This window comes from Salvia miltiorrhiza, chromosome 4 (genome assembly GCF_028751815.1).
Source record: "Salvia miltiorrhiza cultivar Shanhuang (shh) chromosome 4, IMPLAD_Smil_shh, whole genome shotgun sequence".
Lineage (NCBI taxonomy): Eukaryota > Viridiplantae > Streptophyta > Magnoliopsida > Lamiales > Lamiaceae > Salvia > Salvia miltiorrhiza.
In genome coordinates, this window is record NC_080390.1 from 35,636,986 (window position 1) to 35,651,295 (window position 14,310).

At 33.4% G+C, this 14,310-nt stretch overlaps 1 protein-coding gene and 1 long non-coding RNA gene across 2 annotated transcripts; both read right to left on the minus strand.

The window, feature by feature from the left end:
- Positions 1-828: 828 nt before the first annotated feature.
- On the minus strand, positions 829-4,282 carry LOC131021349 (uncharacterized). The gene is made up of 2 exons (XR_009100923.1): positions 3,766-4,282; positions 829-1,090 (listed from the first exon to the last, which is right to left on the minus strand). It is a non-coding gene; the product is annotated as an uncharacterized LOC131021349 (long non-coding RNA).
- A 1,651-nt stretch (positions 4,283-5,933) lies between these two features.
- LOC131021350 (probable cation transporter HKT1;4) lies at positions 5,934-11,247 on the minus strand. The gene is made up of 3 exons (XM_057950511.1): positions 9,848-11,247; positions 8,782-9,009; positions 5,934-6,386 (listed from the first exon to the last, which is right to left on the minus strand). The coding sequence occupies exons 1-3, from the start codon at positions 11,023-11,025 to the stop codon at positions 6,188-6,190; spliced, it is 1,605 nt and encodes a 534-aa protein (XP_057806494.1). The 5' UTR covers positions 11,026-11,247; the 3' UTR covers positions 5,934-6,187.
- Between the last annotated feature and the right edge of the window lie 3,063 nt (positions 11,248-14,310).

A 14,310-nucleotide genomic window follows, 5' to 3' on the forward strand; every position in this document is an offset into this window, starting at 1 on the left:
TCACGTGTAATATAATAGGTAATTGTAATCATAAAGGTTCTGAATATCTGAAACTGTAAGCTGGCAGTTCTAATCGCGATGCTATAACATCATACACAAAGTGTTATAACTGCATATGAGTCCGACTCTGAAGTTCAAACATAAATCATGAAGGTTCTCTTCATGCCATAACTGGTGATAATCGAGAGTTAGTAATGAGTCTTAGCTCATTATGCGATAGCTAGCTGATTACATAAGTCACACTCGTCGCTACGAGCAATGACTCACGTGATCTATCATCAAATAAGGCAATAGTCGATTCGGTGTTCTGTCACTCGTGAACAACCTGAATGAAGAACTATGCCTGCTTCAGTGATTCGTGCGTGGCACTCCGCTTGCACTGCTTTCATGGGATTCTCTTTTTCTTTCTTAGCTCTTCACCATGGCTATAGTGAAATATAACTGAGTTTCTAGCTTCTATTGTTCTTCTCGTAACAGTGATCATGCATTCTTAACGCATCTAAGTTCATTGAGATATCTAATCAATCAATAAAGCATAAAACTTGAATGTAAGCATCAGTACATTCATATAAAACGTGAACTTCTCAATGTTTTAAAATCATTACCACCTTCTTTCTTGCTGAGCATGACGATGTGATGAAGTGATGAGCTTTGGCTGACTGACTCATATATACTAGTGATCATACTAGAAAAATGGGCTAACTCTAGGGTTCAGAGCAAATGAACTGCTCTGATACCACTCTGTCACGACCGAGTCCTAATTAAGGATAATTAAGCCGGGAAATCGTGGCTAATGGAGGGAGATTAGAAGCGGGGTAGAAAGGGGAATAATCAAACAAGAAAGGATCGTATTTCATCATTGTTAACAACATGGATATCTATAATATAACAGAGTTTTTGTCGTATAGACTCAAATAACTAACAAGTTCGGATAACTCCGACTTATCCAAAATAACATAAAACTTCTGAGTACGCAGCGGAATAAGGTTCTGATTACATGTATGAAGACATGTAACCCTAGAGTTCATTAATACATAATAAGACAAAAGAATCCCGCTCGTCACTTCATCACCATCGGCAGCTGCTCAACCTGCACATTTAGAAATATATGCAGGGCTTGAGTACAAAAGTACTCAGTGGACACGTATGCCTAATTATAAAAATACATGCTTCAAAACTGTAAATTGTCATGCCATCATAAACAGTACAGCAAGGGAGTTTTTCGCTAAAAGGCCCAAGCTTACTAAATTCATTTGTGATTCTTAAAGTTCGTCTGCAGACTAAGTTCTCTTGTAATCTATCATATCTGGAACTTTGTGCCGGAGAGGTGGCCACCTCTCACGGTCACTTGACCGGCCAACCCGCTAGATGACTCACGGTCACTGGTGTACACTAGCCCTGGCAGGATAGCTATCAACTGCTCAGGACCCGAATTCGATTGCATCATTGGCAAAGCCAAAGCAGATAGATATCATACTAAAATTTAAACATTTTATGGCAAGACAATACTTGAAATAACTTTAACTCAAAGATTTTATCATGAAATAACTTGCTTGAACGTAACATTTAAACTCATTTGATATATATGAAAGTAATGCCCACTTGATAGAAATTTTCTGTGGTACAGTAGCTCCTTGACTGATTATTAATCTCGTGTTTGACCTTTATTACGAGAATATAAATAAGATACTGCTCGAATAAAATCCTCAATTAATGAGAATGCGTAATTTAACTATGCATGACTCATATTCCGATAATTATTATTCTGAGATAATAATCTGGGAAATTCTATTATAAATCCTAATTGTCGAAATAAAATAATTTAAATAAGGCTCGTCACATGAGGTCGGATAGATTATCATAATCAATCCGTTCTCATCGGGTGTTATAATCCGTCAATTAAATAAACCCCGTTCCTCGTAGTCAATAGAAAATAAATACTTCAACTTATTCGCTTTATAATCTCATAATTAATCGGGCTTAATAAATAAGAACAAGTAATGTTATAAAATTAAAAAAAAATAAAATAAAATAAAAAGGCTCAACATAAGGCACATAAGAATCACAATCAAACATCATCAAAACATGCTCTGCTTTTATACTGACTCAACTTCAAAATTTAATCTGTTCTGACTCCGACATCTCCTGGACTCGAGACTCATACCGAAAGAAAGATCTTCGAGTCTAGTTTCATATAAAAAAAAAATAGAGTCGAAAACTCCAAGTGGTTTGAGAGATATGACGTTTTTACCACGATCTACCATGTTCGGCAGTTTTGAACAATCGAAAACTTGTATTTTTGAAAAATAGTAAACGTTGTCAAACTGGGCTCAACTTTGGTGGATATCTAAATAACACAATAAGGTTAATACCATAAAAATTTGGAAAGCTAGATCACCCAGGAAGCTACTGAAATAAATGACTCTTTTCTCTGTTCTCTGAAATTCTCAGTAGTAATGTGCAGTTTAGGTTTTGCATTTTAAAGAAGTATCATACGAAGTTGGAATGGCTTGAAATTTTACCAGGGTACTCAAGACTCATGTAGGGACTTTCTATAAAATTTTCAAAGCTGTTAGACATCGACAAACCGTCGATCACAGTAGGTCAGTAGGCCTACGAAATTCATATTTATAAGTCCTTAAAAATAATTTATATAAATCAAGAAATAATAGTTTAATCCCAAAAATATTCATTAAAAGTCCATCCTAATTTAAATAAAGAACGGACCTCATTTAAAATAAATAGTCCCAAACTTGTTACGCACATATACTAAATCTTTCACGAAACATCCTTTAAAATAAACTTTGATACATAGAAAATAATTCAACAACTTGAGCTCTTAAGGGGTTGTTTTACAACAGACACCAAATCTACCTCGGATCTCCAAATGAGGCTCCAAAAGACATTCTGGAAACTAGACATTTCAAGGATCATTCTCCAATTTGAATCGAATGAAAAACAATTCAAACGAGCAAGATATGCCCTCTCAAAGATGGGTATTTAACAAGCAAAAATCTGTAAATTTCATATTTCCAGATTACAACCAAGTCAGTGGGCTTTCTTTAAAAATTCATATCTCCCTTTACAAAACTCCACTGGGAACCCCAAAGGTCAATCTGGAAACTAGGGAGAGATCATAACACTCTCCAGTTGGATTTACTCTAAGAACCTTCATGGTTTAGAAGATATGACTATCTAAAGTTCAGTGCACAAAAAGAGTTCAAGTTTGGCAGATTCAGAACATAAATCGGAAAAACCACTTTAAGCTTCACCAAAAATTCTAAAACTGAACAAGTAAGTTCCCAACATGTCAGTGAATATTCAGTAGAAAGATAGGCTTGAGAATCAAATATTTAAGTCGGCCTTTTCCACCTCAAAGTCGTAGGTTTGTAAAATCTACTGGATGGTACATGGAATAAGAACTAGATTTCAAGAATTTATACCGGTTGTTTCCCTTACTCAAAAATGGTGAGGCCGATGTCAAAAGAAAGATACGGGAGTCTAGAGTGACATATTCAAGTTTCAAAGGTTTTCACCGATTGAAACTTTACTTATGATCTCCCAAAGATTGTTTACCAAAAATGTATTCCAGATGGGCAGTGATGTTTACAAATTCATAAATAAATCATGCGAGCTCTAAATATTCTGAAATTTTACCAAAATATAGACAATGTATGAAAGATGATACACAATTAATTTGAGAATTTTTGGGAACCGTTTGGATGATATGCAACTGAATTCAAAATAAAGAAGCTTAGTATATACCTCTTCAAGTTACAATTTGGAGTTGGAGGAAACTCTCTCTCCCTTTCTCAACTTCTTCTACACGTTTTGGTGAGGGAAGAAAAGACTTGATGGCTGGAACAATATGTGTTGTTGCATAATTGAGTTGGTGGTGAAAGTGGTGGGGAAAATGGTGGTGAAAGTCAAAAAGTAGATTTAGTGGTAAAATGGAGTGGGGAACAAAATTAATGGAAAGAAAAAGAGAAGAAAAAGAAAGGAAAAAAAAATGTAGAGGAGAATTATTGATGTATTTTCTCTGTCTCGGTGATTCTGTAACTGTAAGATGGATCGTGTGCTCGTATATGCTTGATACTGTTTATTTAAATAAATCTCGTATTTCGACATGTGATTTCTCGCTTAAATCGATAAATTATAAAATGAATCTAAATTAAATCCGTAGATTTAATTCGTTTGTTGTTCTAATATTTAAATTAAATCCGCAGATTTAATTAACTCACGAGTCAGAAATAAATCACGACTTGAATAAAGATAAAATCTAATTTCATCTTGCTTAAATAAATAACGTGACTTTGCTAAGTCAGTTATAACTCTGAAATAATATCATTTACTGCTTTAACAATATAAATTCAGGATCATAAGCTGAATTCATATTAGGATAAAAACCGTTTTCATTCACTGATGAACAAAAATAAACACTCATTACTAGATTTAAAATATATAAAAGAGCGGGTCACTACATATAAAAAAAATTAAAATTGAAAATTTGTAATATGAAAACATAAGTATGAACATTTTTTAAATATATTAAAAGTTGAGGACACAAACTATGGTTAATTCAAAAATAAAATAAAAATAGTTGACTAACTTAGAAATAAAGTACAATTTATTCCCTTTTTTTTTCCAGAGGAAATGATAATCATATACTCCCTCTGTCCCGTAAGAGAGTATCACATATGGAATTACACATGTTTTAAGAAATTGTTGGTATATGTGTCGAGTGGAAATGAGTGGTTATAATTGTGGGATTATGTCAAAATGAGTGTGTGTGGTTGTGGTTAAAAAGAAAAAGTGAAGCCATATCCCAAAATGAAAGTGATACTTTCTTCTAGGACAGACGAAAATAGAAAATGTGATACTTTTTTATGGGATGGAGGGAGTATTAAAATCTAAATGAACAATATCTAGAAGTACCAAAATAGAAAATTAGACTTCCAAATCATATTACTCCATTAAAAGTAAAAGTAAGCCTTGCTAACTCATGCTCCGCCTTATTAGCTAGCTTCCCTGCGCGTGTGATAGAAATTAAGAACAATATATTTCTAGCATGTTCAAATACTTTTCTAAATAGTCACTAAGAGAGTCTGATCTTTTATGGGTGCATCCTCTTTGGTTGTAAATTTATCATGGGAAAATGAGGGATCAACAAAATTTCACCCTTTAAATCATTCTTTCATTTTCCCTCATTTTCTACAAAATTCTTTCATTTTCCCTCATTTTCTACAAAATAGAATTTGACCATTACTCATTCTTCATTTTCACTACAAAAGAGGGATAATATTATCACATCAAAAATTAAGAGATAATATTATCCTTCCTTTATAGTGAAAATGAGGAATGAGTAAATGTCAAAATTCATTTCATAGAAAATGAGAAAAAAGAAGAAAAAAAATTACAGGGTGAAATTTTATTTATTTTCTTTTTTTTTAAGATAAATTAAAAAAAAAAAAAAACGCAACCTATATATAAAACTCAACACATGAATAACCAAAAGCGAATCAATAATACACAACCACATCCACATGCCCTACGTAATTCTTCACACAAAACCCTATGATCGCATGTAGTTCCCCAAGAAGGGATCATTTTTGTTGGCTCACAGCTGCAATAATATTCCCGAGGTAGTCTCTGGTCCTACCACTATCAATCCAAACCTCCACATTTTTCATCTCTTACTTTTTTTTTTTTGATCGGGTAAAGTATTTTTGGAACGAATCTTGAACCCTATATAATAAGGGTGTGTTTGATATATAAATTGAGATAAAAAGTGATAAATAAAATTTAAATAAATAATACTTAAATAAATAATATTAGAGGGGAAGAGATATTAAATTTTTCAGTGAAACAGTGATATAAGAGCGGGCATCTCGCTTAATGCGGACGTTCTTATTAATCAATATTACTATCAAACGTTTAGATAAGACATGATTATTTATAACTCGTAAAATATTTTACATAACACGTCTGCAAGCTTCAAGATTTATGGTATACTATATGTATATATGGTGGCCGTGGCCGTGGGACACCATTCCAAATTAAAAAAGAAAAAGTCGTAGCGATATTAATTGTACACAACCATCACACACTAGCAAATACTCCTATCTAAGACTACTATACATACATATGTATGAAATTCGAGTTGGAAATTTTGTGCATCCGCCAGTGATTATGATAGCATCCACGCTCCCCCTCCCTTCATGTTGAACTGTTTCAGTCTACCGAAAAACATTACTATTATGAGGATTATTTTACCCTCATCACTCCACTTTCCGGATAATCCATACCATTTGTTCACACAATTTGGATCTGCTCTTAGCTGACGATCACAGCTATAACCAGTTGTGAATCCAACATTGCCGTAGGCGCTGCAATTAATTGTTACCATAAATTAGATACACAATTTTTTGAATATGGACATGAAGAACTACTACTAGTTAGTTAATGAAGGTTAGGGAAATTAAATACGATCACATGTGCAAGCCTCAAATCTAGGATAGAGTTGGATCGTCGTCGTGATAAAAAGAAATCCCCAAAACAAATATAATAAAAATGGGTGATATATCTATCATTGTGAAGATGCAACACTCGTATAGAAGCAAACAAAAAAATTATACGTCATGAGTTATGACTCTCATACTTAAAAGATTGAACCTTGGGACCCCCTATACAAAATTTTTGGATTTTATTTAAAATTTGTGCCCAAGTAAGTCCAAAAGGAGAGGCATACGCTGACTCGGTGGCGGAAGAGAACTCTCGTGCTCAAGAGAAGAGAGCTTAAAAATATTACATATAGACTATATAGTCTATAATTATCTTCGTTGTTCACTTAAATTAGGAAATAAGTATAAAAATAAATGATATGCTTACAAACAATTTGAAATAATTAATTTTGAAATGTTTAAAAACCAATGAAACATCTCTTGAATTGTGATCGCCAATGTTTTTCTTGCATAAAAAAATCAATGATATGTCTACAAACAACTTGAAATAACTTTTTTAATATTAGAAAAAAAGAGAACTCGAAAATTGTGATCGCCCATGCTTGTTTCTTTTTCTTATATAAACTAACAGTCAAATTTAAAAAACCACTAAGTCACGATGATCTCGAACCTTTAGCGCAATAACCATTCTACAACTAAATTTATCATCAAAATTTCACCCTTTAAATTCTTCTTTTCTTTTTCTTCATTTCCTACTTGACCCTTACTAATTCCTCCTTTTCAATATAAAGAAGGTATAATATTATCACATCAAAAATGGAGGGATAATATTATCCCTCCTCCTTTGTAGTGAAAATGAGGAATTAGTAAGGGTCAAGTAGAAATCTGAGAAAAGAAATGAAAGATTTAAATGATGAAATTTTATTTATTCCTTATTTTCTCATAATAAATTTACAATCACGTAGCAGACAGCCTAAGAGAACAACACCCGCACACATCATCCTGATGCTTGTCGACCTTTAGTAACATTTGTGGGACGGAGTTTGCATTTAAAAACAGAATAAATATGGAAAGATGGAATTTGTTTAGACGTGGCGATATATGATTCTTAAAATTTAATAGCAACAGATAAGAGGTGGTTCAAAGAATCTGAATCATAAAATTTAATAGCAACAGATAAGAGGTGGTTCAAAGAATCTGTGGAAATGGGAATAGAATTTTATCTTCGTCCTTAATTTCCAGTTTCGAGAATATATCTGAACAACAAAAACATTTAGTAACTTGTGTTTTTCAAATAAAGTATCAGTCAGTTCTCTGTTTCTGAATCTTTTCGAAAAACAAACTATTACTCTACAAGATTTTGAACAACTCTGAAAGGACTGAAATGGAAGGTGCAGGCTAGGGCTGTAAACAAACCAAGCCGCTCGCGAACTATTCGGAGCTCGTTCAAGTTCGTTTAGAGAAGCTCGTAAAATAAACAAACCAAACTTGAGCTTAGTAGTATTCGGCTCGTTAACTCGTGAACATGTTCGTCAAGTGATTCAGCTTGAAAAATATAAATTATTAGTAGACATAACTTATATTTATCCACTAAAATTAATAATAATTGTATTAAATCTCTAATTAATTTTATTTGTTATAAGAAAATACTCCCTCCGATTTTTTATAAGTGTCCCATTTAGCTCATTTTTTTGTTTCTCAATAAGTGTCCCATTTCAAAATTTGAGAGTATATTTATGACACTTTTCCTATTTTATCCTTATTTAATACTTGTATGAATGTAATAATTAGTTGTATAAATGCATTTATTATGACAATTACTAAGGTTACAACTGTAAAATATCTTATTTTATTGGTATGTGTATTTTGACGGCTGGGGACACTTAATAAAAATCGGAGGGAGTAATTAATATATTTATTATTTTAAATAAAATAATTTATTTTTAAAATAAAATAATCAATATTTTAAATATAAATATAAATTTGGAAAGTTCATATAGGCTCGTGAGCCTCAAAGTATTCGGTAAGTAAAGTTCGGGATTCGATTCGATAATTAACAAACCAAACTTGAACACACCACTATTCGGTTCGGCTCGGTTCGATTACATCCATAGGTGTAGCTGCAAAACTATTTGTGCAAAACTATTTGAGATTCTTATATATTAATGGTTATCTATATTATATCAAATCGATGTGCACGTGTAGCACCAAAAATCATGAGCCAAATAAATGTTTAATAATATGATCCAAGCAATTCTGTTATGTGCAAAGATATACATACGAAATCAACAATAAAATAAATAAACATTAATTTTGTTACCTTATCACTTCGAATGTGATATTCAGCACACTGAAATTGAGAGGATCCTCTTTTAGACTTTTCCTCTCTGTGATGCAAATCAGAATGATAAAGATTGCAAGATAAGAAAGCTGCGAAAATACGAAGTTTTGGTTAACTGTATTTCTCTTTTTCTCTTTTGCTTCACACTTTGATGGGATTTGTTCATCCTTGGCCACAGGTAGAAATGAAGTATATGGAGGGAGGTACCTGTATATTTTACCAATATTATCACATAGATTTAGTGTAATATTTAATGAATTAATATATTCTTATAAATATATAATATATAAAATAATTATAAAATAAAATACATAATAGGAGTAAAATAGGTAATCCACGAGTTGTGCCTTAAGATCCTTTACGCATGGTTCGATTTTAGTTTAAATCAAACAGTGAATAATTTGAAGTTAGGTTATTGAATCTGAAAGTTGTAATTTTTCTCAAGATGTTGTGGCAGACATTGATAAGAATATTGAATCACATTAGGTACAAACTTAACATAGTAAAAATGATATGATTCTGACATAGAGAATATCCACTTATTCGCCTTATTACCATTGGGGACATGATAAATTAAAGAATAACTCCACTTTTGTAAATTGCTCATGATTAGAATAAAGAATAGCTGTGAGAATTTGGAATCATAATCTTGTGGAAGTTTCTGTTTTCGAAACGGAGATATCATGGAGCAATAATGGAGTTTATAATTAAAAAAAATAAAAAAAATACACCCGAATTTTCCAAATCATTTAAAGTAAAACATAATACTACTATTATTTTTATATTAAAGAACAATCATGGGCAATATTATCAATCATATTTTGCGCATACTAGTTGATTCAATGTAAGTTTTAAACATGACCAATTCTAAGATTAATGCAACTAGGCCCAAATATAGACCACACGTTTTGACAAAGGCCGAGAGTACTCAAACCTGTGACCTCTTGGAGAACAGGCAACCACCCCAACCACTAGGCCATCCCAAGGGGACTATGCATATGTATAATTGTATATAGATATATAAGAGAGAGAGGGAGAGACTAACATCATGATTACGAAAAACACCAATATGGCGGGAGCGATTGTGGAGAGATCAACAATACTCTCACCAGAATGCCTAGCGTTGGTGCATAGAAAAAGGATGCAAACTACTTTCTGATAAGTATTCAGCCCTTCTAAGCCCGGTGTGTTCCATTCCATAGAGGAGAAGAGTACAAAACCAATGAGAAGAAATCCAAACACTGTAGCTGCAAGGAGCAGAGATTGCAGGCTAGAAAGCAAATGCATGTATCCTATGTGGCTTGCGTTGCTTTCGAGCAAATATTTTGGCTCAGGCCTCATATTTTTTGTCCCAACAATCCACAACACAACTCTGAGAGCTGAGGGAAACAACGTGTTCCCAAGTAAGATTTGAGGGATGAGAATCAAAAGAAGCCCTGAATTCTTCCTGAAAACGATCATGTTCTCATTCGTTGGTACAAAACCACAGCTAGAAAAAGTTGAGACCACAGTGAAAAGAGCAAAGGTGAAAGTCTTGATCCCCTTGTTTCGCAGCACATTCTCTGCTCCGGTAACAAGGGTTAGATAGATCAAAACGGATGCGATCCCGAAAACCTGCACCACGAGAAGATAGCCCAACGCCACAAAACTCAAGAATTTGATCGAATCATGCTTCAGAACGGACTCATCGTTAAGAGATTGATGAGACGGGCTTGATCCCATTTCATCGCGCACTTTAACAACATTCAGTTCGATCTGATCAAAGCCGCTGCTGGTTTGATACCTCGTTGTTGAAGGAGAGTCACTTACAGGAGGCTCTGTTTTGCCCTCGACACGAGACGTTCTGGCCATCTTGAGCGCGTTCAAGCGGAGTATGAGCATGGAGACGAAGATCTCACCCCCAGCAAACATCAAGAACGTCATGGACATAAGCTGAGAGTTGGAGAAAACCTCCATTTCCACCGCTGACATGCTCGACACAGTGGCGGCTGAAACAGAAGTGTAGAACAAGTCGATGTTTCGAGGCGCCAACTGGTTGGTTCTGGGCTTCAAGGCCTTGAGGATTCCGAAACCAACGCAGGAGAGACAGACAAAGTAGAGAATATATGTGAATAATGCGTTGGTATTGAAGAGAAGGTCGCGGTAGCAACAAGAGATGAACAACTTAGTCATTTTCCAAAAATTACTACCAAAATATTTCTTTCTGTAACAAGAAAAGTCCATCCCTGACTTTCACACACAGCACAGTTTTGTGGGATTATGCTGATAAATATGCATAGACGCAATGGGGCTATAACTATATATAGCGTTTTCGTCACAAGAAAATTGATGCATCTAGGCATCAACTTTTTACGTTGTGGCCAAATTCTCAAGTTAGGGGAGGGACAATATCCGCAACTGCAGAATGACATGACAATATGACTTTGTTTTTAAATAACTGTGAACACAACATTACTCTTATGTACTAAATTTATTATTGTAATATATAACAAAAGAAATATTACCATATGTATATAAAAAAGGGTAAATTGCCGCAAATTACATAAAGTTTGGACGAATTCTGATTTTGCACACAACCTTTAAAATTTAAAATAAAATATACTAAATTTTAATTTTTCTGATTTTTTCCCTGATTTAAAATTCCCCCTAAAACTAAAAAAAAAAAAAAAAAAAAAGGTTGTTGCTCCAATCTAACACAAGAAGCTCATAACTTGTATATATAATGTATTTAATGAACTTCACAGTTCAACAATTCAATATGAAAATAAAGTTTTCCTTCACAATCAAACATTAATTCACAAGAAAATGAAAATAAATTGTGACAATTTAAAATTTAATACTATATTTTATTTCATATTTTGAAGGTTGTGAAGAAAATTCAAATTTTATTTTTATTTTCTTGTGCATTAATGTTTGATTGTAATGGAAAATTTATTTTCATATTAAATTACAAAGTTTTAAATTCAGGGGAATTTTAAATTGGTAAAAGAATTAGAAAAATTAAAACTTGATGTATTTTATTTCAAATTCCAAAGATTGTTTGCAAAATTAGAATTCGTCCAACTTTATGTATTTTATAACAATTTTTCCTATAAAAAAATATAACATGATAGATTAAATATAATTTGTATGCCTAAAAAAGCATTATTCCACTCTACAAGAATGAGTAAGATTCGCTACAGCAATTAAGGACGAATAGGAATTCGTTGTTCACTTTTCAGTCTTAACGACGGATCATCAACACCAACTCCTTATTTTAGATATTTAGTATTATTATTTTAATTTTTTTAAATTCATCAATGCGACGTTAATTATATTTTTTTAACTTTACATTTATTATTTTATTTTAAAATCATCATAAACGTGTCATTGATTTATTATATATTACTCTCTCCATCTTGAAGACGACGTCGACGTCGTCATGTGGTCGCCAACGGCCATTCCGTCGTCGTAGCCGTCGGCGACGGCCATCGAATTGCATCGGTATTGGTTTCAATGACCACTTTCACGGTGACACGTGGTCGGCATCAGTATTCCGTCGGTGATCTTAATTGCCGACGGAAAATTCCATCGGTAATCGCCCAGTTTATTGTAGTGATGTCCTTATTTGACTCATAATACATTCAACTAATATTTATTAAAACTTCTGTCACCAACAATAATGCACACTCTTATTGAATGGAGGAAGTATACTATGCTCTCTTTGTCTACGGAACATCTTTTTAAATGGAGTGGACACAAATTTTAAGAAAACTAAATGTATATTTAGTAAGGGGAGAAGGAGTCTCATAAATTAGTTATTTCTTAAAATAGTGAGTCCATTAATGAAATTGTGTGTAAATATGTGAACATTATAAGAGTAATAGTAAGTAGGGTTATTTCCAAAAATAAACTAGAAAGATGTTTTGTAGACAGACGAAAATAGAAAATTAAGAAGATGTTTTGTGAACGAGGGGAATTTTTTTAAAATTATTTAAATAAATGTCGTTGAGTAATTGTTATATTTAATTTTTTTTAGTTTTAATATAATTTTTCGTAACTACGTCATTAATATATTATTTATTACTATTAATTTTTAAATAGTTTAAATTTTCATTGTTGAGTAGTCTTTAGGTTTACTTTATTTATGTTTAGTTTTTTCAAAAAATCATATTACTTCCTTTGTCCCTAAAATTGTGGTACAATGGAGGTCTCAAAAAAAAAAATGATACAATGAAGATGACATAAGTTTTAAGAAAAGTGTGGTAGTTATGTTTTGAGTGAAGATCAAGTCCCACGTCTTTCGTAATTAGTAAATGGGGATAAGGTTTTTTATTAGTATAAGCTTGCTGGATCATTTTCAAATAACGGAAGACTACAGTTTTCAAGAACGTACCGATATGCTAATATTATCACAATTTTCAAGGATATATGGAGTATCATTTTCTGAATAATTTCAATTTTCATCGTTGAGTAGGCGTTATATTTAATTTATTTATTTTTAATCTTAAAATAATTCATACTAAATCCATCATTAGTTTACAATCATGTTTTTTTAATAATTTAAATTTCAGTCGTTGAGTAGTCATTAAATTTAATTAATTTTATATTTAATTTTAAAAACTCATTAAATGTGTCGTTAATTATAATTTTCCTTACCTATTGTATCACATAATTGTACGAATTTAACACAATTGCACTATCCTAGATCTAGATTTTCCCTCTTTCTCTCTTAACATAGACGGGGAGCTAAACATTGGGACGGCGGAGGCTGGTGGCGCGCGGGGAAGGAAATCAAGCTGGTGGCGCCAGCTTCACGTAGATAGGGAGCTAAGTGTTCGGGGCGGCGAAGGCTGGTGGGGGGGCGGGGCCGATCGGATGGCGGCGAAGATATAGATCTAGTGGCGGGGGAGGATATCGGGCGGCAGCGGAGATCTAGATCTGGTGGTGGTATAAGATAATCGGTGGCAGAGGAGCTCTAATGGGATGACGTGTCCCTCGGAAAAAAATTAACAATGAATTATTGATGGTAATCTGCGGTCAACAAAACCCCCGAATTTACGATGGAACTGAAGTCATCATTAATGTTTAGTGATGATTAATAGGGATGTAAACGAGCGAATACTAGCATGCTTGAGCTCGGCTTGTTTAAATATTATCGGCTCGAGCTCGATTCGTGCTCGGCTTGGGTGATGCTCGATAATGTCGAATTCGAATTTGAGCTCGAGCTCGGCTTGTTAGATGTTCATATATATGATGTTCGAGCTCGAATTCGACTCGTTTAAGGCTCATGCACTAACTCGATTGAAGGCTCAACTGAAAGTTTATGAACATGCTTGTAAACATGTTCGTGAACAATCGAATCCGAACATGTTTGCGAGCTCAACGAGCCGAGTACTATCAGGCTCGAACTCGGCTCGTTTACTATCGAATCGAGCTCCAAACGAGCTTCTTTCGAGTCTAATCACGAATAGCTCGCGAGTAGCTCTGTTCATTTACCGTCGTTGCCTCACCATATAAAGTGGCTCA